Genomic DNA, 24,722 nt, shown 5'->3' on the forward strand with positions numbered 1-24,722 from the left:
TCCTTCTCTTAGAGCAGCAAAAGGCAGCCAAATAGCTTGCAGTGAATGGCCGAATGAACACACAACAAGGACAGGTGGATGGATGAAGAGTGAACTAATGAATGGATGCAAGGATAATGAACACACCAGGGACAGGAGGGGGTGTGTTCCGAGCTGCACATCGGGAAATGAGGGGATATCTAAAGGAGCAAAGTCCATGTGATCAATAATAAAATTAACAAAATGAACTGTAGAACAGAGGGACCGAGGGTGGCGCCTGTGCCCTGAGCAAGTGGGAAGCAGGCACAGTGATGAGCCGGCTGAGTCTGTGGGACCGTTTATTGGGGCTGTGTCCAGCCACGCCGCAGCGCCAGCCTGGGCCGGAGCCCAGCGTCCCCAGGAGGCGCAAGGAGTGGGGGAGGGGAGAAAGCGCGGGAGCATCCGCCACCCTTGGGCTCCGCCCCGTCTTGTCTCGGTCCCTGACGTGGTGCTGCGCTCAGGTGAGCGAAGTGTCGTCATCACTGCCCTCGCCGCCCGCGCTGCCCACGCGCTCCTCCCGGCTCTCTGCCACCGCACTCTCGTCGATGTTCTCCAGCGAGTCCGCGTGCTGCACAGACAGCTCCGACAGCGCCAGGCTCGGCAACGGGCTCTGCTCTGGGTGTAGCCACGGCTTGAAGTGCGGTTGATGCTTCTGCTTCCACTCAGGGTATTTGACGCACGCCTTGTACATCTTCTTCATAGCCTACGGAGTCGCCGCACCGCCGAGTAAGGGGTGAGGTGGGAGCGAACTGTCTTCACCACATCCCCACCCGCGCCCTCCAGCGGCTCAGTCCGCAGCTCCCAGGATCCTGACTCTTGATTCGGTTTTCATAACTCCGCCCCTCAGCCCTAGCTCCGCCCCTGACCCCACCCCCTCATCCTGGAACCCTCTCCCCCAACCTCCACACCCGCAATCCCAAGGCCACTCACCTTGGGAGCCAGGAACTGAGAAGATTTATTCACCACCCACTTGGGTAAGGAGCCTATGAGGGCAGGAACGGGTCGTGAGGAGAAAAGGGAAGCAGCAACCTCAGGGAACCAGCCCCCCACAAACACACATACCAGCCCCCTCACTCCAGCCTGGGGCTTCCAGGGAGGACACATTCTTCTCCTTAGGGAGGGGGTGCTGTGAGGCAAGTCCTATAAGACTTCATCATCTTCACCCCCTCTTTCTACCTCAGACCATGGTCCTCAGGCTCAACTCTGTTAACCCCCCACCTCCACCACCCCCTGCCTCTGCCCTCTGCTGAGCCCAAGGGCTACACAAAAGAAAACCACAGGGTCCTAGGTGACCTCAGGCAACACCTGGGTTGAAATCCTGGCCAGTCGAGCTCCCACCTGCTGCCTCCCCTCTACTCACACCGACCTCCCTTTTCTCATACCCAGTCCCTCTACCTTGAATGGCCCTGGTGCTCATCCGCTGCTCTGCCTGTCCTTCCAAGCCCCCTGGCCCAGGAAGCCTAGCTGCTACATAGACCTCTTGGCTAAGCACTCCAGCCTGTCCTGACCTAGAATCCACAACCCAGCTCTCCACCCTGTCTGATTCCCAAGTGTCTGCTCTGCCTCTGACACACAATAAACTTACTCAGTGAGGTACCGGGGAGCTCTGGGCCTGGGCCAGTGGGCCCTCGGTGGTGCTGGGGGCATACCCAGGCAAAGATGCTCAAGGCTTACCCCTCCTCTAGTCATTCATCCATTCCTTCACTCACTCCACATTCACTCAGTGATACCCACCCTGGACCAGCCCTGGGGACCGACAGAGGAACTCACTGTCTGGGGGGCCCCAACAGTATGCCAAGTACTCTGCTAGAGGGGGATGGGTCCACAGGGCAGGGAGCCAGCAAGTCCTCTGGGTATCAGGGATAGAGGTGGTGAAGCAGCCCTGGAGGGATGAGTAAGGGAAGAGAGGTGTTTCTAGGCCGAGGGAAAGGGCTGCTTAGATAGGTAGGAAGGTGTAAGCTATGAGGAGGGACTGGGAAACCTGGGGAGGGGGCTTGGACTTTACTCTGAGGGCAATGGAAAGTCACAAAAGGATTTTAAGCAGAAGAGAGTCACAAGGAAATAAGTCCTTTGGAAAAATTCCTCTGGTAGCTGTATGGACAGACAAGGTCGCTGAGTATGGAAAGAAATGACAGATTTAGGAGCTATTTAGAAGGTAAAATCAATAATTAGTGGCTAGATTTGGGAGCTGAGAAGAGGGGACCCCAGACAACCACCAGGTTTTTGGCATGAGTGACTAGAGGGAAGAGACTTAGGAGAAGGGGCAAGTTAGGAAGTGAGACAGTAAGTTCATCATTGGACACAGGGAGCCTCAGGTCCTAAGAGACACCCTGAGGGACACGTCCAAGAGGCCAATGGCCACAGGGATCTAGATCTCAGCAAAGAGAAACATGTGGTCAACCTAGCCACAGAAGCCTGGGGAGTAGCTGAGCCCTCCCAAGGGAAAAAGCACTGGGGCCTAGGAAACCCAGACCTTCAGGATGGAAGCCAACAAGGCAGAGTGGGAGCAGCCAGTGAGCAGGGAGCAAGTCAGAGCGTGGGGGAGCGGGAGTCCATGAAGAGTACTAAAAGCTTCGTCATGGAGCAGTGGCTACCACCTTGGCCCTTGCTTTTCAAACCATTGTAAAACCTCAAACTTCGGTTCAAAGAATGTTTTGGGTGTAGATGCCCCCAAATACAAAACACCTCCCAACAGAGGCCCTTCTGGATCCCAGCAGATCAAGTAGATCAAGCCCCATCCCTTGCGGTATACAGAAGGATCCCATGATCCCAGGGCCAAGCCCTCACCTTTGGGGTCCACCTGAGCCATGTAGGTGATGACGCAGCTCTTGGGCCCCGTGCTCTGGATGAGGTAGCCCGTCTGGATGGACACAGCTCGGACCAAGTCTTTCCGAGGTGGGTATTTCTGGGGATGGAAGGCACAGGGAGGTGAGACTCAAGGTGTGGGAAAAGAAGGTGTCTTTGTAAGTACACTTAACACACACACACACACAGAGTTGGTTCACATCCCCTGGCATCCACTCCAGGCCAGGCCCGATATTGGGGTGAGGAGAAAGGGAGGAGTCAGGAGTCATCCTTGCCCCTCTTAAGCTTCCCCGTTCCCCTCTAGAAAGACCCAAGTCTGGGGTCAGGGCTCATGAGCAAACACATGGGCGTGCATGAGTGCGTGCACACGCACACGCACACACACACACACCCTTGCCCAGGCCAGCTGCACCTGCCTGTCCTGCCTGCCATGGAGACCCAGACTCAGGGAGGGTCAGAGGACCCTACCTCTCACCTCTTGCTCCCCCTTTCCCAGCCAGTCCATCCCACCCACTTGTCCACAGTGATGGCCCACACCACCCTCTCCTCATCTGCTTGAAAGCCCCAGCAGGAAGACAGGAACCATTATTCTCACTGTATAGGAAGGAAACAGGGACAGAAGACTTCCTGCCTGGCCTGAAGTCACAGAGAAGTCCTGGTAGCAGCCAGGGTCCTCTCCCTGGGTTAGGTCTGCTGGCCCGGCCCTAGCTGGCACCTTCCCCTGCCCACCCAGCAGGGAAGGCAGGTTGACTCACGGGATGTTTGACTGAGTAGTTCATAATGATGTAATCAGTGCCCATGGGAAGCCAGGAGCGGAGGGTGATGACATCACGATTCTTCAGGGGCTTTGGACACCTCCCTGTAGAGGGCAAGGGACAGTTCAGCCAGACCGCTGGCCTGCCTGCCTGAAAGGTCGTGGCAAAGCCCAGAGACATAGGGATGCCTGGTTAACTGGCAGCTCCCCCGGTCCAAACATGTACCCCACCACCACCACCAGACCTAGTTTCTGCAACTAGCAAAGAGACAGCACAGAACCCTCTCCCTTCCTGCATCCAGCCATCCCTGCTCCTCACAGCCTCATACAGCCCTTACCTTGCTGGCCTGATCTGCTTGCATATGTGAATGTGAGTGTATGAGAAAACAATAGTATTACTGTGAGCGTGTCCATGAAATGTGTGACTGTGAGTAGGTGGCATGTGGCTGTGGGTTTTGTACATGACTGTGCATGTGTGTTTGTGTGGAATGTGTATGCTTGAACATGGGAGTACATATGTGTGTGTGAGTGCACATGTGTGCTCAAGTGTCTGGGAGTGGATAGGGATTCAGGGAGGGCAGCCCTACATCTCTGCACTCAGGTCTCTGAGCAGCCTGGCCATGGGAGTGACCCCAAGGAGGGAACGGGGGAGGAGGAGGCTGGGTGGGAGGCCTGGATGGAGGTGGAGGGGGCTGGGATCGGCGTGCTTGCGTCTGCTCACAAGAATAATAGCCCACGTCAGCGTTGACTGTCAAGCGGGCAATGTCAAAAGTTTCAATGACATTGCTGTCCCACTTCTTTCGGTATTCAATGTCATGTAGGACGTCGTAGAGCGTCTCTGCTGGCACATCACGGCACTCCATCCGGCACTGCAGACAGACACATGGGTTGTCAAGGTCACACAGGGCTCAAAGTCCTGGCTAGGGGATGGGAGAGCAGACAGGCAAGGAGGGAGGAGGAGAAGGAGGACAGGAGGAACAGTGACCTCTGAAGCCAGCATGGGCTCACCTCTTGCCATGAGCCCTGTCCAGCCCTCCCAGAAGCCACCTGTGCCAGGAAAAAGCCCCTGCATCCAGAGACTGTCTCCCCCATCTCAGCCGCCACCAAACCTCCCCATTCATCCCAGTCTCCTCCTCTAGGAAGTCTTCCTGAATTACCCAGCCCACTTTCTGGACTGCCATACACTGAATCTCTTTATCTGTGCCCTCCAGGTCCCTGAACTTCATGGGCAGAGGTTCAGTCGATTCAGTACAGAGCCTGGTACGAGTACATGTTAAATGAAATGAAAGCATGAATGAACAAACAAATGCCTAAATGGATGATGTCTTTCCTCCATGGTACTTATCACCTGGTACTTATCACCATTTGCCCTCCTTTTTCTCTTTTTTCCGCCATCCGACAAACACCTTTGTTTTTTGTTTGGTTTTGTTTTGTTTTGGGTTTTGTTTTGTTTTGTTTTTGGCCATGCCGTGCAGCACGCGGGATCTTAGTTCACCGATCAGGGATCTAACCCATGCCCCCTTCAGTGGACGCACAGGAGTCCTAACCACTGGACCGCAGGGAATTCCCCCAACAAACATCTTTGGATTTCTTACTATTTATTAGCCTTGTTCTCAAAGAGCTTTCCATCTAGGGGAGAAAAGAGCCGAGGACACTTTTTTTTTTTATTTAACCCCCACAATAACTCTACCAGATAAGAAATCCAAAGAGGAACTTAAGGCTCAGAGAGGTTAAGGAACTTGCCCACGGTCACCCAGCTGGTAAGTAGCAAAGCTGGGATTTAACCTAGATCACGTGTCTGGAAAGCAAATAAAAACAGAACCAGGTTTTACTAGATTTACACTCAGCAAGATGAAACTCAGTCCATATCCTTGTTCTGTGATTTTTTTTCACCCGAAAGCCCAAACCCCAGGATCATGTTCCCCTCAGCAAATGGACAAGTTCTATTGTGTAGTTTAAAAAGGTTTCCCAGAACTGGGTGTTCAGACGGTGCCAAGGGAACCACACATTACTTTCTACTAAAAAGTAAATACATGCAACCATATGAGGGAGGGGTCACATCACCTTCCCCCTAATCTTGGGTTAGGCCCTGGCACCACTAATGGTGATGAAAGGACACAGGAAGGACACTACCCATTGGGTATTCTAGGCACCAGTGAACTCATCAAGCCCTGGATATGCTTCACTTAACAGAAAATACAATGGACAGAGGAACAAGTTAAGTGTCACCATAAGAATACAAGACAAAGCCAGATGGTGAGACATTCTGCAGGGCTACTAGTCCAGTCTCTTCTACAGGTCAATGTCATAAGGAAGGAACTGGGCTAGACTAAGACTTATAGGACAAATAACCAGATAGAAAGTGTGGTCCTGGATTACATACTGGCTTGGACACAACAGCTATAAGGACATATTTGGGACAACAGGAGAAATATGAGTATGATCTGAGTATTAATTAGATGTGCTGAAAATTTACTGAAACAAAATGGTGGAGGTTGCTGCCTGAAGCAAAGCAAGTTACAAAATGGAGTGCATGATATAATCTCATTTTGGGGGAAAAATATATGCACAGAAAAGGCCTGGGAAGCACAATCGCTAAGGTGTTAAGAGTGGCAATCTATAAATGATGAGCATATAATAGCTTTATTTTCTTTTTGCTGTCTGTATTTCTAATTTTCTAATATATATAGTACTGCTTCTGCAATAATGAAAAAAAATTAAATAAAAATGTTTCCCAGAGATACTGAGAGGTGCGCTCACCACAAGCACTATGCTAAGGGCTTTCTACACATTTTACCACATTTTATTCCTACAGCAGCACTCTGAGGGATAAGCCCCATTTTAGTTAAGAAAACCGAAGTTCAAGGACAGCTCTAGCCTGCAAAGACTCATTGTGTGTCATCCTCCCTCCCTGCCCTCTGTTTGCTTTTCTGCTCCACCAGGTGGTATGACTAGATCCAGTCATTTAACCAGCTTCAGCTCTGTGCAGAGCATAGAAGAGTCAGAGATGAATCTGAGGCCTGTCCTTCAGAGGCTTCCAGTTGAGAAAGGAGACAAACTTGGAAACGGGGAGGTACCCAAACTGCCCAGTGGGGCACAGAGGAGGTGGTCAGCTGTGTGGGGTGAGGCATGTGGGGAATCAGTCTTCATGGAGAAGCTCAGCATGGATGGTAGGCATCTAGCAAGTGGCCCTGGCAGAGAGAACAGTGTGGCCTGTAGGGAAGCTGAATGAGTTCCATCTGCTCCCGTGCCCATGGTGTGCTGCAGCCTAATACTCAAAGGTCCTGCCTCCAGGTCTTCTTGGAGAAATGCGTAATTCCAGGGCTACGTCGGAGTAAGCATAAGATGTACCTGGAACATCTCACTGTGCCGGAAAGTAAGGACAATGTACTGACAGAATGATAGGGACCTCGCCCAGCAGACACAGGAGCCAGCGTGAAGGGCTCCCGCTGGTTCCATGACCAACTCATCAGGGTTTGCCAGTTTAGCACTGGAAGTCCGTATCCCGGGAAATCCCTCAGTCCCAGGCAAACAGGACACAGGCAAACAGGACAGCTGGTCCCCTACCATGGGCTAAAGCTGGGCCAACTCGTGTATTAAAATAAATAATGATAGCAACAGATTATATTCCACTGAATAAAATAGGAAAGCAAAGTATATACAGGTATGAATAAACAAATTTAATGTTTAATGAGGAATAGGGTATTTATATAGTTTCAAAGTTCCTTCCCATCAAATCAGTAATTTCACATTGCCTGGCAGATACCACCTTAATCAAGTGATCAAAGTGAACATCATTAGTGATAGGACAAGTTACAACTGGATGTTTCCTGATAGGATGCAATAAAAAAAATACAGGTACCACTTATGTGATATTTCTGCCAAAGATGCATGATCTAAATCTAATCATAAGGAATATCAGACAAACCCCAAATGAGGGACTTTTACAAAATATCTGGCCTGTAAGCGTCAGGGTCATGAAAGTCAAGGAAAGACTCAGGAGCTATATCAGACTGAGAGAGACTAATGAAACATGAGTGAACGAATAAATGAGTGATTGAACAAGGTGATGAGAAGGATGGGATGGAGAAGATGGCAGAGGCCGGAGCTGGCATGGTCAGGAGCATACAGACAAACTTCCACTGTGCAGCGACACTGAGGTCTGGGTGTTGCACCTGACATTCAACACACACACTCACTCTTCACCCCCCGGTGAGCTGTGCTGCAAAATAGAAAGCTGAGGCTCAGGAGAGGAAGCAACCTGTCCGAATCATACGGCAAGAAAGCAGCAGAACTTCAAAACCGGATCTTCCGATACTCTTAACCATGAAGGAGCACTCAAGTGTGGCTTCTGAGGAAACCACAACTTCTCTAAATCCAAGTATGGAAGCTGGCTTGGCTTTGCAAGTCCTCCAGACAGTGACTGTATATGAAGGAGTAGTGACAAAAGAGTTATGCTTTGTAGGTTAGACTCCAGCCTGGGGATTCCTCTTCCCTCAGGCCAGCCTTGGTGCCCCCAGGGCAAGCTGCACCCACGGCTGGGTGCACTCTGAGAAAGGCCTACACTGTGCAGACTGCCTCTTCTCCCTCTGGACTTCTGTGGCTTCAGGACCAGGGGCCTCCCTCTGAGACAGCAGGCAGTGGGAGGAGCACGCAGAGCCACGAGACAGACCAGGCACTGAGTTGAGCATAAACTCTGCATAACATTTTAAGATAAAGAAGGAAACTTCAAAGGGTTCCCAAGCTCACGGCAGGCTCCTAGGGAGGAAGGTCAGCTGTGGGGCCTGCTGGGAAGGGAAGAACTCAAGCTGTGGAGGCAGCACTGCAGGTGAGGAAACCGAGGCGGTCCAGGTGGCCAGTCTGGCTTTGGGCCCGGCTCTTTCCACAGCCCCCAGGAGGCTGCGTGCATGAGCCAAGAGGGGTAAATTACATCCAGCATTGTTCCTGTGTGCAGCTGCAGCCACCACATGGGCAAGGTAATTCTAAGAGGCTTCTGGAGGGACAAGTAGGGGTAGAGGTGAGTCACTGGAGAGCACCTGGTGGGCGGGGCTGTGACCAGAGTCCACGGCCATTGGGCCCTGCGCAAGTCACTTACTTTGGCTGGATGCTTGGGAGCTCCTCCTGGAAACCAGAACTGAATGGGAGGCAGTGCCGGGGTTGCTCAGCCAAGGAGCAAGCCATGCTTGGCTGCAAAGCCCTTAAGGCCTGGTTTACAGCAGGAAGTCCCACATGCAGCCATTTTACAGCTGAGAAAACTGAGGCCCAGAGGGAGCAGGTGACACTAGAGAAATTAGACTGTGTACCCCCTACACTCCACTCTCTCCAAACCCCATGAGGTAGAGAACTGGGATTGCCCAGAACCCCATAGAGCCGTGGTCAGAAGGGAATGGACAAGCAAGAAAGGCCATCAGGGGTGACTCCTGCAGGCTTTGAGTCTGGCAATCCCAGGTTCCAATTCCAGTTCCTCCCCTTAGGCATAAGATTTAACTCACCTGAGTCTTTGTTTCCTCATGTGAAAAATGGGGATAATAAAAGTACCTATCTCGGGGCTTCCCTGGTGGCGCAGTGGTTAAGAATCCACCTGCCAATACAGGGGACATGGGTTCAAGCCCTGGTCCAGGAAGATCCCACATGCTGCGGAGCAACTAAGCCCATGCACCACAACTACTAAGCCCGTGTGCTACAACTACTGAAGCCCACGCACCTAGAGCCTGTGCTCCACGACAAGAGAAGCCACCGCAGTAAGAAGCCCACGTACCACAACAAAGAGTAGCCCCCACTCACCACAACTAGAGAAAGCCTGCGTGTAGCAAAGAAGACCCAATGCAGCCAAAAATAAATTAAATAAATTAATTAAAATTTAAAAAAGTACCTATCTCATGGGTATGTTGTGATTAAATTAAATGAGATAATGTATGCAATATGCCTGGCACATAGATACCCCCAAAACATTAGCTGTTATTACTTAAGCAGGCTTCCACGAGCAGCCACGCACCCCTCCACAGGGCCAGGACCAGGCCGTGTCTGCATGTGCCTCTTTACATTCTGGGCCCCAGGCGCCTCTCTTGCCTCACCTGGCCCTGCCCTTCCGTCCATCCATTCACTACTGCCCGGAGTCAGCTGTGTGCAAGGGCTGCAACTGGGCAGCAGGGAACTGGGAAGTGAACCAGACTTGGGCCCTGCCCTAAAGAGGGCCCATCAAGTGGGCAGTGGGAGAGATGGGGACATAAAATCCCACTAGAGAATGAGCTGGGTTGAGGGGGTGGGCATGGAACTGTGGGACCAGAGGGCAACTGAACCTAAAAGAAACTGAATTGCTGAAAGGGGAGAGAGGGCATTTCAGGTAGAGAGACTGGTGGGTGCAAAAGCCTGGAGGCTTAAATAAATAAGAAAAGAGCAGGGTCCAGTGCCCCAGCGGTGTCTCACTCTACCCTCCTCTCTCCCACCCCTTGCCCCGTCCTTCTTTGGGAGATGCCTTCCCAGTGCTCAGCATTAGAGAAAGAGGAATCTCCACAAGAAGAGGGAAGTGGTGGGGGAAGGGGCTGAAGTATCTCCCAGGGCCCAGGGAGATGGCTGACCTGAGACAGAGGAAATGAAGTCAGGGCGTGTCCATGGGGCTGTGGTGTGGCTTTGAGGGCCAATGGCCAGGGCAGTAACAAGCAAACTGAGACACGGACAGATGGATCCAAGTCTGGCCCAAATGCCAAGATCTCACACAGCAGGTCTCCAATATCCTTGCCCGTGGGATATATGGGGCACATGGATATCCCAAAGTCCTAAGGACCCAGGAGATGATCTTTTCCACCACTACTCTTCAGGTCACCACTGGGAAAACTGAGGCCCAGAGAAGGGTAAGGGGCCCATCTGGGCTCTGAAACGTGCCTCAGGCTGTACTGACTTCTCACCAAATTGCATTTTAGCAGTTTTGTTAAAGGAATAACTATTAAGCAAATCACCCTTTCCCAAAAGAACTGTATTTAAAACAGAGAAAGCACTCCTGACCCGGGTGGAGCACTAGCTGTCAAATCAATCATAGCCCCAAACAATAGCTACCACCTCAGTAACCATTACCATGTGCTCCAAATCACTAACTCATCATCCCACAAAAGAGACAGCAGCACCTGGACCACAGACCCCACAGGGGCTGAAATTTAGGTCAAACCGCCTCTGCCGTCAAGGGCGTCAAGCTGCACCCTGTGCAGATATTGTCTCTTACCCTCCCAACACCCTGATGGATATCATCACCCCCATTTTACAGATGCAGAAAGTGAGGCCCAGAGAGGTAAAATGATTAACCAAGGCCACAAAGCTAACAGTGGTGGAGCGAACCAGAGCCTGGGTGTGCCTGACCCCAAAGTGTCAGGACTTTCTGCTCCCTTCATCAAGGGGCAGGACTGGCCCAGCTAAAACAAACAGGCTGGCAACTGGAGACTGCCTTAGTTAATTGATGGTTATTATTATTATTATTTTCTTTTCTTTTCTTTTGCGGTACACGGTCCTCTGTTGTGGCCTCTCCCGTTGCGGAGCACAGGCTCCGGACGCGCAGGCTCAGCGGCCATGGCTCACGGGCCCAGCTGCTCCGCGGCATGTGGGACCGTCCCGGACAGAGGCACGAACCCGTGTCCCCTGCATCGGCAGGCGGACTCTCAACCACTGAGCCACCAGAGAAGCTCTATTATTTTTTAATTTATTTTAAATTAAAAAAATAAATTTATTTTTGGCTGCGTTGGGTCTTCGTTGCTGCGCACGGGCTTTCTCTAGTTGTGGCGAGGGGGGGGCTACTCTTTGTTGTGGTGCGCAGCATTCTCATTGCAGTGGCCTCGTTGCGGAGCACGGGCTCTAGGTGCGCAGGCTTCAGCAGCTGTGGCACGTGGGCTCAGTAGTTGTGGCTCGCGGGCTTAGTTGCTCCGCAGCATGTGGGATCTTCCTGAACGAGGGCTTGAACCCGCGTCCCCTGCATTGGCAGGCAAATTCTTAAATCACTGTGCCACCAGGGAAGCCCTAATTGATGGTTATTACGCAGAGCTCACTGGATTCAAAAAGGCTTGCTGACCAGGCAGGCGAAGCTCAGAGATTCTTCCTCTGAACAAAATTCCCGACTCTATCCTCAGCCCTCCCTGGGCTTAAAGGCAAGGCTGGGCTTTTCCAAAGCTCAGCACTGGAGCTCTGTACCTGGAAGTCTCCTCTGAGAAGACTTGGGCCATCGCGTTGCCCCACAAGCTCACACTCGCAGCAATTCCAGGCTGTCTGGTCAGATAGGCCTCTGTCCTGCTGCTTCCTGCCTGTGTGGCCTTGGCTTGGGCAAAGTACTTCAGTTCTGAATCCCAATATCTTCATCTGTGAAACAGGGATAATCCTCCCCTCGGAGCAGAGCTGTGAGGATTAAATGAGACTTGTACATAAAGCCCCCAGCAGCAGTTGCCCTTCTCCAGCCCTAGGCCCCAGCAATTTTCCCTGACTTCTCAGGCCCTGCCGAGGGGAGCACTTTCCTGCTAACACCAAAGGGCAGGATACGAAGGGGCAAGGAACAAAGTTTAAAACAACAAAAGTGCCCTAGATCCTGCCACAGGGTGGATGCACAGGGAGGGGGTGCGTGGCCCTCTTATACCAGGGCCCTGCACAAGTCCACAGGCTCCACTCTCACAACCCACAACCAGGCACTGCCCTCACCATGTCAGTCCAGGTGTTGAGAGATACAGACACTGACCCAGGGCACACGGCACGTGAGAGGCTCAGCTCCAGCGGCCCCTCTGCCCTGTCTGCTCCAAGTCCTCCTCCCAGGGCTGCGCACCACCTGCTTGCTGGCTTCAGGGCCCTCTACTGCCCCTCCCAAAGGCCCCACACAGCCATTATCGAGCCAAGCTGCTAGAGCACCTGCCCTTGCCTCTGGGTTTCTGGGGCCCCCAGAATGGAGACCCCTAAGACCTTCCCCCCATGTCCCCACCAAATCTCAAGAGCAGCTCAAGGGCACTGACACAGGGCATCAGGGGAAGCAGAGGTGGGGGTGTGCAGGAGGAGAGAGATCTAATAAGTCCTGCTTTCCCAGGACCTCCCCTTGCTGGTTCTTTGCTATTTTGCCCTCAAACTTCAGCCTGGCTGTGTCCTGCCCAGGCCACCTACCATGTCCCTAACTTATGCAGGTTGGCCTGGGGCCTCCTCCTCCACCCCACCGCCTCCCTTCATCAGCACACACTGCGATGCATCGATTCATCCTGGCCCCTTGCTCGTCTTGGCACCCCCAGTGCCTGGCATGGTCTAGTAAAGAAATGCTGCCTGAATGGAAGGAGGGACAGGTGAGCCAGCAAAGAGGCCATGCCCGTGTGAGCTTCTCTGACTTTTAGAGTGCTGGGGCCGTGCCTGGTGGCCCTCACTGCTTTGTGGAGGTCAGAAGGAAGGGTCGTTGTGAAAACCCCCTGGACGCTTGTAAAACTCTCTGTGGCACTCGAGGCTGATTACTACTTCTGCCATCATCCTCATAAAATGGAGTGTAAGGGGCGGGGGCAGAGACAGGTGAAGGGAGATTCTGGGACTTTCTGTAAGATCTTTAATAATTCTGATAAAGAAAAGTAAATTCAATCTGTACTGAAGTATCAGTTTACATTTAGTAAATAGCAAAAGTATATAAAATAACCACTGCTTGTGAGCATATGGTAAAACTGTTACCCAGTTAGTGACAGCAAAAACTGGTTGCACTGGGCTTCCCTGGTGGCGCAGTGGTTGAGAGTCCGCCTGCCGATGCAGGGGACATGGGTTCGTGCCCCGATCTGGGAAGATCCTGCATGCCGCGGAGCGGCTGGGCCCGTGAGCCATGGCCGCTGGGCCTGCACGTCCGGAGCCTGTGCTCCACAACCGGAGAGGCCACAACAGTGAGAGGTCTGCGTACCGCAAAAAAAAAAGAATGATACATCACCTTGAAGATCACTGCCCAGCTACTGGGCAGTCTCCCTCAGGGCAGGGGCAGGGGCCCCTCAGAACCCAGAAAAGGTCTGGCAGGGAGCAGTTGCCAGAAATGTTCCTGAATTAATGATTCTATAGCAATATGAGAAATGTCCACAGATGCAACGTTAAATGAACAAAAGAGGACACAAACTTGCATCTGTGCCATGGTCTCAACTGTACATAAATTACCTACACCCTTGAATGAGAGCTGGAAGGAAACAGGGAGACGTTTTACTCAGGAATTGAGGCACTGGGGGATTAATTTATCATTTTGGGGTTCTCGTTACTGTTGGTACAATAAAGTTTATATAAGATAAAGAAACCATACTTTTTTTTTCTAGGTTAAGTGTGTTGTCCAGAATCCCGAGGTCCTTGTTCCCTGGACCTGGGAGCCTGGACTCTGCTGAGATGGGCCTGAGGCTGCCCAGGCTGATGCTGGATCGCCTGGAAATGCTCTGTGTGGTGTAGCCATGCCGAGAGTAAAGCCAGAGGGGACTCAGGGTCCTTCCACCCTCAGCTGGGACACAGGCATGAAAATCCTGGGGGCTCATGGCAGGGACAGAAGGAAGCAGGGGGACGCAGGTACAGGGACGGGCACACCTAAGCAGAGTCCTACAGGATGAACAGAATAACAGATGGCACCCAGATGTAAGGAGGGGAAAGAGGTTCCTGGCAGAGGTGCTGGAGGGGACTGGAAATGGCCTGGACCGGCTGGGGGAAGGAGAAGGCTCATGCAGTTCCACAAGGTAACCCAAGTGAACAAGGATGGACGCGGGAGGAAATGGAGCTGTCCCTTGGGTACCTCAGACTGTTCATTCATTCACCCATTCAGCAAACGTTAAGAGCGTGCCAGCTCTGTGACAGGCTCTGCACTAGGGCCTTGCAAATTCTCCTAATTCCATCCTCTCAACTACCCATGAGGAGGGAAGATTATGCCCTTTTGTAAATGGTGGCTGAGAAAAGTGAAGTGAAGAACCATCCTGGAACCCAGTGTCGACCCAAAGTCCACCCCTGAAGCTGTTCCCTAAGAACCAGGCTCTGCTCTGGAATCCCAGGTGGGCCAGCATTTGGCCAGATGAGGACTATCCCTGGAGGGTCCACGCTAGGGGCTGGGGCTGCTGGGGCAGCTCTGCCTGGAGTAAGGGGAGCTGGAAGGACACAGAGAGCAGGTTTGGTGTGGGCCCGTCACAGGCTCTCCTTCCCCCACCTTCAGCCTCAGAGTTCTCACCTGTAAAATGACTAGACAACCTCTTCTGAAGGGAAGGGGATCTGGCACCAGATAACCTCAACCCATCTTCTCTCCTAAAGTGCGGCCCTCCTGAGACCGGTGGTAGGCGGAGGTACTGCCATATCTCCCCTAGACACAGCTCCCAGAGGCTGCGCAGGCAGACCAAGCTAGGCCCCTCTGCTGCTCTCCACGCAGGGCTGAGTGACTCATCCCTACTGTGCCTCCACCCCCTTCCCCTCCCCCTACCTAGTCTCCAGCAGCCTCCCTGGCCCCCAACCCCCACCCCCACCTCCCCACCCCCAGGCCTCTGCCGCTGAGGAACATCCTGCTCTGATCTCTTGGAAGCTGACCTCCTGGTCTGGAGCTCCCAGCACTCTGCTCCAGCCCTGGCGGAGGTGGGGGAGCCAGACAGAGGAGGGAGACCTGAGAAAGAGCAGAGAGTGGGTGGGCCTGCAAGAAAAGAAAGGGGGTCAGGGAGATCAATGAGACAAGACAGGGGCCAGGGCTGACACACAGACAAGCGGACAAACACAAACTGGATAAACACTTCCCAGGACTTCAGGCGCTGCCAGTGGCCTCATGCCCCCAAAGCTCTCTAGCAAGCTCCAGACTGCATTTTCAACAGCCTCCTGGGCGTCACCCCCTGGACAGCCCATAGGCTCACCCTCACCATATCCACTACTGTTGGATTATCCAACCCCAATGCCCACTCCCCTCTGCTCCCCGCCTGTGCCTGGAACCTGGGATTCTGCTTGGCCATGACCTTCCCAACAGCTCCTCTTCGCCAGACCCAGGCAGGCCTCACCATCCTTGCTTGGACCGGTGCAGCCACAGCCTCATCACTGGTCTCCTGGCTCCCAGGCTGATCTGCCACCTGGGGCCAGGGAGCTTTCTAAAACCCAGTGCTGGGAATTCCCTGGCGGTCCAGTGGTTAGGACTCTGAGCTTTCACTCCTGCCGGCCCGGGTTCGATCCCTGGTCAAGGAAATAAGATCCCACAAATAAAATACAATAAAATACAATAAAAAAATTAAAAAATAAAACCCAGTGATGATGGTACTGCCCAGCTTGAAAGCCTCTGCTGCCTCTCTCTGCCTTCAAGATCAAATCCTAACCAAAACGTCCTCCCCACTCTGGCTCTGCCTCCTCTCCTTCCTCACCCTTAGTCCGCACCCACCAAGACCTTCTCAGCCTGCCACCTGACTCCTGATGGGCCCCACAGGTGCCACCCAGACGCCACTGCCCCCCACCACGGTGTCAGCCACGTCTCCCTCGACCTGAGTCCTCACGAAGGGCTGTCATCATCTCCATCAGTCTCCCCACTAGGCCTTAAGAGCAGGGCCCAGGTCTGGTCCATCTCCAGGTCCCCAGCACCAGCACAGTGGCTGGCAGAGTGGGTGGGAGACATGAGAAGAGGTTTGTTGAACGAATAAATAACCACGACAGATTAACAAAAAGGAGGAAACGGAACAAGTAGAGACATAAAGGCAGAGGCAGTAACCATTAAAGACAGGGATAGAAAACACACCCCAAGGGGAGACTCTGAGACCCAGAGACATGCCCAGAGGCAAAGACAGGAGGCTGCAGGGAAGCAGGGAGGGGAAAACCGAGGCAGGGCCAGAGCTGAGCTGGGGGGCGGAAGCCACTGGGAGACAGCTGAGGAGACATAATTGGATCAGAGACAACTCTGCTGCAGTGAGGGGGTGTGACTCACACACACAAAGTAATGCCAGACACAGAAACACACACAGAGTCTCACATTCAGAGGCACATACACCCAACCTTAGGCACGTGTACACACACACACACACACAAACACATTCAATATAGATTTAATGACCTTTGCCAGGTGCCCTGCCCCTGAAGGGCTCACAATCTACCCAACTAAGGACCAGATCACACACACAGGCACATACAATCCAGCTCCACACACAGAAGGCCAGACAACTCCCATCACATCATCCTGCCCTCATAACACACGACAACCATCTGGTATCTTATTTAGTTATTTGCTTCTATTTTGCTTGTCTCCCCCTCAGGATGTAAACTCATGACAACAGGGTCTGATGTGTCTGGTTTGCCACTAAATTCCTGGATATACTTGGTATACAGTATGTGAACAATAAATATGTGTTGAACGAATGAATGTTGGAGACACACAAGGGAACTCCATCCCCTCTGGCTGTCAGGCCTCTGCCTTAAGACCTATCACTTCCCTGGTCTAGTACAAGGTCCCAGGCAATCCAGAAGGGTCCAAAAACAGGGAGGAGGCATCAAGGAGATGGTAGCAGGATTTCTCAGGAAACCAAGGTTAGATGCAGGTTGTGACAGGGAACTCGAAGGATGAGATTAAATGGCCCAGGCAATGCAGAGGAGACCAAAGGCAGTATTTAGCTGTACTTCCCATTGGGTGGCGGAGGGGAAGGGGAGGGAGGTAAACTTGCAGGCGTTGTTCAACTGCCCCAAGACATAAGAATTCTAGAGAGAGGTCAGAGGTAGCAAGTAGCTGCCTTCAGGGAGCCAGGCTGAGAGGCAGGGAGGCAATTATTATGCTAAAACCTCAGAGAACAGCTCCAGCTGCCCAGTGCCACCTGCCCAGCCTCTCTTTAATGACAGATGAGAGGAGTCTGTATTTGGTGTGGGACCCATCACTAAGTTCTGGGCCTGACACTTTCTTCCACTCCCTGTGTTGCTACAGCTCCAGGGGTCCCAGAGCATCGAGGCCTGACCAAGCGTGCCTGAAGTGAGGCACAGGGAGGGACAGAGACACCTCGAGCCCAATGCATGGTCTGAGTACCTTTCCTCTCACCTGTTGCTGGGGTAGGGAGGGTGGATGCTCACCTGCCCAGATCAGGGGTAAAGGTAAGGGGGCAGGGTGGGAATAGAGTTTTAATTCCCATCTATCTCGGTGGCCGCTGGCCCCTCATGAACAGACCGGAGCGGCCCAGCTCAGGTCCCAGAACCCTAAAGAGCACCAGGCCTCCGGGGTCATGGCACCCGCAGCCCTGGCTCCAGGTGGCCCAGCCAGGCATGGAGACACAGGGGAAGAAAGAAAACCCATCTGTCTCCAGGACTGCCTCCTTTCTCTCATCTCTTGAAACTTTAAAGACTCTCGGCTGGAAACTGAGCTGGGGCTCGTTAAAGTTTAAAAGCCAGAGCCTGGGGACCTGGTCATGGAGGAACAGAGCCAGCCTGGGGGCTGAGGGCTCTTCTAGCCCCAGCGTGGATGGACACGGACTGAAGCCACCCACCCCACCAGTCCCTTGCCCCCAGGGGGCTGCACGTCCATACTATCTTACATCCCAGCCTGCATAAGAGTTATGCTGTAACCACCATGTCCCATCCTTTATCCCTCCTAAATCTTTCTGGATGCAATCCCTTGCTCCATCCCACAGTCCCTGCTTTAGTGCAGGCCTTGGCATGTCTGTCCAGACAAATACAGCAGCATCTTCCTCCTACCACCCACCTTGTCTAAAACCCTCCTTGGTACCCTAGAACCTCCAGGACCCAAATCCTAGAGCCTTGGTCTAGCTGTCTAATCACCTCCTGCCCCCTGAGTTCCAAGCCCCACAATGAACCACCTGCAGCTCTCCTAATGCACTGCCCTGTTTCCTGCCTCTGGGTCTTTACACAGCTGTTCCTCTGTATGAAATGCTCTCAATGCTGTCAAACTTGTACTCCTCATTCTCTACCCAGTTCCAAACAGATCACCTGAGAATTCCTCCTCTGTGACGCCTTCTCTGGCCCCCAAGGCTGGTTCAGAGGCCTGCTCTCTCTGCAGCTCCTGTGATAAGTGTCTGTCCCAGCATCCAACTGGGAGTTCCTTGAGGGCAGGGTTCGTTTGATTTCCTTCTTTGTCCCCAACTTGAATGAAGTGCCCAAAGACAGGCAGGGCAGCACTACTATTCACATGTGACAGATGAGGAAGCTAAAGCCTAGGCAGGGGCAGCAATCTGCCCAAGGCCACATGGCCAGGACTCTGGACCCTGTGCTCTCCCCCTATGGCCTCAGACCAACCCAGGCATCTCCACAAAGACTTCCCTGAAGCCTCCAGCCACCTCTGACCTTTCCTCTCTCTGATTTCCTGCACCTGAAGGTCCAGACCCTGACTCGCTGGGGTCATGCTCTCTGGGGGCCTGTCTGTCCCCTGAGGACAGCTCTGGACTACTTCCTCCAGCTGCCCTCACACCAAGTCAGAGCTAGAGCCATCCAGGATAGGGGTCTCAGGGCCTCAGCCTGGATTCAGGAGCCCCATCTAGGGACCTCTCAGATGGCACAGACTGTCATGGCCTTAGCTCTCCATCCTTACTCTGTGTCCAGCAGTGCAGAAGCCTTTACCATGGCCTAAGGCCAGGACAGCCTCTACAAACCACCTGCCCAGCAACTTCCTGTAGAGAAGGAAGTTCTTCCTGTAGAGGAGGGAAACTGAGCCCCAGAGGTGGCAGAGGCCCAGCCTGAACCTGAACTCACTGAATCCAAACCCCTAAAACTCAATTAACTCCTGCCTCTGCCACCACAGATAAGAAGACTGACTCGTAAAGGTGAAGTAACCCCCCAAGGTCACACAGTAAGGACTGGGCTCTTGCTCAGCTGGGACCACTCCAGGGTGCCCTCCCACAACGGCACAGTACAGGGAGACCGAAGGCAGAAGACAGGGGTAGGTTCTGAGCCACAGGGTCCAGGAGACGGAAGGGCCCAATGGTGCTAATAAGCAGGCCCAAGGGAGTGAAGAGATCTCGGCCTTGGAGTCTCAAGGACCTGGGCTCTGATCCTGCCTCAGCTACCTTCTAGGTGTTTGACTGCACAAGTGAATTCTTGCCCTGAACCTCAGCTTTCACATCTGTTCAATGGAGTTCATAAGACTCACAACTACCACAGGACAGTTGTGAAGACTCAGTGGGACTACATGAAGAAAACACCTGGCCCTGCAGCTGTCCCCACCTTCCCCATGACCCTTTTGAGTCCCATGGACCATTAAGAGTGAGAAGGGTCCTTGGAGATCCCTGAGATGATCCCAAATTTTACAGGGGGAGAAAATGAGGTGCTGAGAGGGGACAGGCCAGAGCACTGGCTTAAGAGCTTGGAACCCAGGGGGCCTGTGGTGTGGAAGCAGGTGGCCAGTGAGACAGGTCAGGGAGGGGTCACTGAAGCTTTCTCCAAAGGGGAAGAGGAAGAGTCATAGGACAGGAAGTCAGAGGAGATAGGTCCCCACCACCCAGTTTTTTGTGGCAAGAGGAACCTCAGGTTCTCAGCTGCACTCCCCCAGGAGACCTCGTACCCCTGCTTCAACCGTCAAGCCCCTCAAGGCCCCTACCCACCGGGCCCACTCCTGCCTCTGTGGTCTGCCTATGGACACCTGCCTCATGCAGTGGGCAGGGGGTCACCTGGAATTGTCAGTCTTCTCTCCACCAAGGTCTGGACACCTCTGAGGACAGGGGCCAGGTCTCCTCTGCCTCTCAGGTGGCTAGGTACACGGCAGCATCAGAGAGCCCGCGCACATGAGCATCCAGGGCAGGGCTGGGCAGGCCGTGTCATCTCCTGCTTTCTGTCCCCTGTGCCTCATCCCTCTCCATGGGCCCCAGCCCAGGCGTTGAGTTTAGAGGCCCTTGGAGCCAGGAGAGCCCCATGGCACAGATGGAGACATAACCCAGAGAGGGCAGGGATGTGCCCACAGTCACAAACACAGCAAAAGAATACCATAGCCAGGACTAGACCTCAGCCTCTTCCCCAGCTGGCCCTGCTTGAATAAGTGACAGACCCCCCGGTTTCCCTTTTCTCTACTGCTACAGGAGCTGTGGGGAAGCCTGGCCTGGGCACTGAGAGACCTGTATTCAGGTTCCAAGCTTCCCTCTGCCTTGGACCCAGGATCCATGTGCAGCGTCTGCCTTTGGGACGAAGCCTGACCTCTCAGGAGGTGGTATCTGCCTCCTCTCCAGTGCCCGGAGCACAGTGCAGGCTTGGGACCAGACCAGGCTGGAGGCCAGGAGGGAGGGAAAGGGAAGAGGTGGCCTCCAGCAGCCCTGTCCCTTTGTCCTGGCTCCAAATGCTGGGCCAGAGCCACAGTGTCTTCCAGAAACCTCTGGACGCAGGGGCAGGGAGAAGATAAGCCTGGGGGAAAGGGAGTGAGGTGGAGGAAATCAATCAGGTAGGCAGATAGGTGGACCCGCTCCCCCAACCTGGGATCATGCACACAGGGCATGTACAGGAGCTTTTCCAGCTCAGAGGGCAGGCCCAGAACAGGCTGTGGGGAGGGGGGAGCTCAACAAATACCTGTGGTTGAGTCGCAGCCTCCCAGAGTGACCCAGGGGACTCTGGCTTCAGACCTGCTGTGTGACCTTGACAAGCCACTCCCCTTTCTGGGCCTCAGCTTTCTCATTTATCAAACAAGAATGGGATGATGAGAACACCACGTCCTTCAAAGAGTTATTGATGGGGTCAAATGCCAGAATGTTGACTAAGATGTGAGCCCAAGCTGAGAGAGGCAGGGGCTCTGGAGCCAGGCTGGCCTGGGTTCCTGCCTCAGCTGATATGACCTTAGGCAAGTGACATCACCTCTCTCAGCCTCAGTTTCTTTGTTTGTAGCATGGAGACAAGCCTGCTACTGCCCAGGACTGGCCGGAGGGTAAATTAGACCATGGAGAGAAACGCTTGGCTCAGAGCAGGGGCTCTTACCAGAAATGGATTCCTGGAATCTTGGGGATGGGGAGCTCAGAGACCTCTGCCTGTCCCCCACAGCTCCATCTGGCTGTGCTGAGGGGATCAGAGATCTCAGGATGCCCGTAACCAAGGCCCCAGCCTCCTCCTTAGGCCCCAGCTCTGCTCACCTCCTGGCCCCAGTCCTCCCTCCACTGTGGGGAGCAGAGAGAACTAGGCAGGGAGGCTAAAGGTCTGGGTGCCAAGTCTGGCTCTGCTGGGACTTGGCTGTGTGAGTCTGGGCTGGCCCCTGTTCCTCTCCGGACCTCGGTGTCCATACTTGCACCCCAGTGAGGGGTGAGTATGAAACTGGGGTTGTAAAGGCACCTCCAACCTCTGCTGGGTCTGAGAGGGAAGGAAGGTCAGGTGTATGCCCTGACCACAAGCCCACAATACCCCTGTTTTTCCAAGTCCCCTCCACTCCCAAGGAAGAACACCTGACAAATCTGATCTGGCCACAAGGGGTCCATTGTGGCACTCTGGTCCCCAGAACTGCCAACTCCAGTCCTGGACTAGGCTGGGTTTATTCATTAACCAAGCCAGTTGGAGGAGGCAGCTCCGCCCTGTTGACACAGAGGGTGGGAGTACTGGTCTCAGTTCAGACTTTCCCCTTCTCTTCCCTCTGGAGAGCCAGCTCGGTGGGGAACTTACACTTGCCCATGCCACTGCACAGCCCAGCCTTTGAGCCTTTCCTAGGTCACAGTCAGGAAAACAACCTTGTTCTCACAACTTTGCTCACCTTTTATTCAGTTTGTTTCTTTGTTCCTTCCTTCCTTCCACCCTTCATTCAACCAACATCCCTGCTCTGTCTGTGTTGGAGATTGAGGACGCAAAGAAGGATAGGACCTGTCCCTGTCTTCAGAGAGCACTAAGCTGGAACATACCAGCTGCCCTGCCCTTCCCTGCTCCTCAGGCTCAGACACAGGTCAGGCCTCCGGGAAGGCCCCAGCCCAGGGTCCTCAGGCCTGGGTAGAGAGTCCCAGGAGGGGAGACACACATGGAAACCCAGAGAGAAAGAGACAGTCAGATAGCCAGGGTGCAGACAGAGAATTATAGAAGGAAGAAGGGAAGACAGAATGGGTGAGCCAGAAGACCACACGGGGACAGGTGGACAAAGGTCTAAATGACTAAGACAAAGTGAGGCAGAAAGGCACAGGGTCAGAGTGGGAAGGTCAGACATCTCTGGCCCTGGTATGAGGCCATGATGCCAGAGCTAAATCCAAATCCAAGAGCAGGTCCCAGGCAAGAGGGGCTGAAGTAGGGGAAGGGCAGGAGTGCCCTCTGAGTTCAGGGTCCTGCTTCCACCTCTGTCCCCCTCCACCACAGGAATACACTCCTCCACATGTTCGAGAAGGACAGCAGGAAGGGTGAGGCAAGAGAAAGGGAAGGGTACAGTTTACTGCCAGCACCCCACTGAAGGGAGACCTGCCCCCTTGCAAAGTGGCACTCACAGCAATGCCAGATGTGTTATGTTGGAGGAAGCTACCGAGGCCTCTAATCAGAGCCTTCACCAGCCTATTCCCCATCTAGTTCCCCAGGGTAGGTGGGCTCACGGGGTCCCAAACCCCAAGCCGGCCCTATCTAAGCAAAGAGAAGAAAATCAGGGGGTTGTGAGGAATGGGGTTGATGGCTGTGAGGGAGGCTGAATGTGCCTACATCTTCCTTGCATCTGCTGGTCCTCTCCTCCCCCAGCCCACCCCCAGTCTGGCCCTGTGTAAGGCAGAGACATTTAAGCCCTGCTTTCAGGATCTGCCAGCCAGGATCCTGAGTCCCTGCAGGAGAGACTCAGGGAACAGCCAGGAGGGAAGGGGGAAGAGCAGAGCATCAGACAGGAAGGAATCAGGTCCCTGGCACCCAAGGGTGCAGAGAGTGGGGAAAGAGACCCAGCTCAGGCTGAGAGAACCAAGAACTCAGGAGAGAAGGGCTCAGTCTCCCTCCTCAGATGACTCAAGTCAGGACGTGGTGAAGGCTTCCATGGGCAGAGGGCTCCCTGAGGGAGACCATTCTCCTAGGTAGGCCTGACAGCAGCCCACCTCCCCGGATCAGGCAGGGGTGTGCAGAAGCCTGGGTTCTGGCTGAGTGAGCCAGAGGGAGTCACACCCCCTCTCCAGGCCTCAGTTGGCCCACCTGTGAGATGGGGGCTTGCCCAGCAAACTGTGCCTCCTCCTGGTTTCTCACAGGAGAGTCTGAGGTGTGCAACCGCGTGTCTGTAACCCTGCGGGAGGACCAGGAGACTCCCTGGTCAGAGGAAGTAAGGGTGCAGTGCAGACTACACTTTCTGCAGGGCAACCCTACCTTGATCTTGTGCAGGGTACGATCCATCTCCACAGCCTGCACCCACACAGACACGCCGGCCTTGCTGTAGGTCAAGTTCCAGCCCGCCTCGGCCTCACACTCTGACCGGAAGCTGCGGAAGTCCTGGTCGTCGGGCACCTGGACGCTGTCGCGGCCCAGGACTGGCCGAGGCCCCTGGGGCTCAGTTGAGGCAGCTGACTTCTCCATGGGGGAGGCTCAGAGCCCTGGTCCTAGTCCGGCTCTCCTGGGTCCTCCGCGGAAGCTCCAACAACGTCGACGCGGCTGCAGATGCTGACGCCACCTTCCAGGGACCTGAAAGACCGGTTTGGGAACCGGAGTCAGTGCGCTGGGGGCGCGGGTGCGGCTGTCCGGGGTCCTGGCGGGTAGAGAGAGACAGGCAGGGGCTGGCCAGCGCGCACCGCCGGTACAGAGCAGTACGCCCCCCGACCCCTTCACTAGGCGCGACCCAGACCTCCGGTTTGGGGGCCGGAGTGGGGTCTGCGTATCGGGTGCGGGGGGGGCCCGTCGGGACCCGGGGGGAGCCGCGACCCGAGGTGACGGACGGCCCGGCGGGGTCCGCGCAGCGCTGGCCGGACTGGCTCAACTAACTCGGCAGCGGCGCCGGCGCGGGGCCCGTGGTGGGGGTGGGGTGGGGTGCTTGCGGGGCCGGCCCGCTCACCTGTGCCAGCTGCTCCGCCGGGGCCCGCCGGGGCCGGAGGTGCGAACGCCTCTGCCGCCGCCGCCGCCGCCGCCGCGCTGCCCGGGCGACCGGGGCCGCGCGGGGGCTCTGGGGGGAGGAGCAGTGGGTCCCGCCGCCGGCCCCGCCCCACGCGCCCCCCCCCCCGCCCCGCGCGCCCCCGCTCCCTCCCTCCCTCTCCCCGGGCTAGGCTGGGGGTTCCGGGGGCTCCGCTCGCCGGCGCTCGGTATTTTCCTGGCTGCGGAGGTGCAGCAGATGGGTCTCGGAGCTCCGCCCCGCCCCGCCGGGTCCTAG

General features: G+C 54.5%; 1 protein-coding gene across 5 annotated transcripts; it reads right to left on the reverse strand.

The window, feature by feature from the left end:
• Positions 1 to 75: 75 nt before the first annotated feature.
• On the reverse strand, positions 76 to 24,640 carry STARD10 (StAR related lipid transfer domain containing 10). 5 transcript variants are annotated; one of them, XR_003428051.1, is made up of 9 exons: positions 24,411 to 24,640; positions 23,732 to 24,043; positions 11,750 to 11,950; positions 4,299 to 4,446; positions 3,579 to 3,682; positions 2,806 to 2,923; positions 1,789 to 1,900; positions 949 to 1,001; positions 675 to 721 (listed from the first exon to the last, which is right to left on the reverse strand). XR_003428051.1 is itself a non-coding variant. In XM_027083305.1 (8 exons), the coding sequence occupies exons 2-8, from the start codon at positions 23,936 to 23,938 to the stop codon at positions 476 to 478; spliced, it is 1,077 nt and encodes a 358-aa protein (XP_026939106.1). In that variant the 5' UTR covers positions 23,939 to 24,043; positions 24,411 to 24,553; the 3' UTR covers positions 76 to 475. The 5 variants fall into 5 exon arrangements, 4 of the variants coding, with proteins under 4 accessions (XP_026939106.1, XP_026939108.1, XP_026939109.1 ...); XM_027083305.1 differs by lacking the exon at positions 1,789 to 1,900 and having other exon boundaries at positions 76 to 721; positions 24,411 to 24,553; XM_027083307.1 differs by lacking the exons at positions 1,789 to 1,900; positions 11,750 to 11,950 and having other exon boundaries at positions 76 to 721; positions 24,411 to 24,552.
• Between the last annotated feature and the right edge of the window lie 82 nt (positions 24,641 to 24,722).

The sequence above is a fragment of the Aethalodelphis obliquidens genome, unplaced genomic scaffold (genome assembly GCF_003676395.1).
Source record: "Aethalodelphis obliquidens isolate GAN/ISIS:26980383/991018 unplaced genomic scaffold, ASM367639v1 scaffold50, whole genome shotgun sequence".
Lineage (NCBI taxonomy): Eukaryota > Metazoa > Chordata > Mammalia > Artiodactyla > Delphinidae > Aethalodelphis > Aethalodelphis obliquidens.

Bases quoted from the DNA above. Each gene is read 5' to 3' on its own strand.
- STARD10 (XM_027083305.1), bottom strand. From the start codon at position 23,938: ATGGAGAAGTCAGCTGCCTCAACTGAGCCCCAGGGGCCTCGGCCAGTC. The intron at 2,924-3,578 runs GTGAGTCAACCT...TTCCATCCCCAG, and splicing joins ACTACTCAGTCAAACATCCC to AAATACCCACCTCGGAAAGA. The intron at 722-948 runs GTGAGTGGCCTT...GCGACTCCGTAG, and splicing joins CTCAGTTCCTGGCTCCCAAG to GCTATGAAGAAGATGTACAA.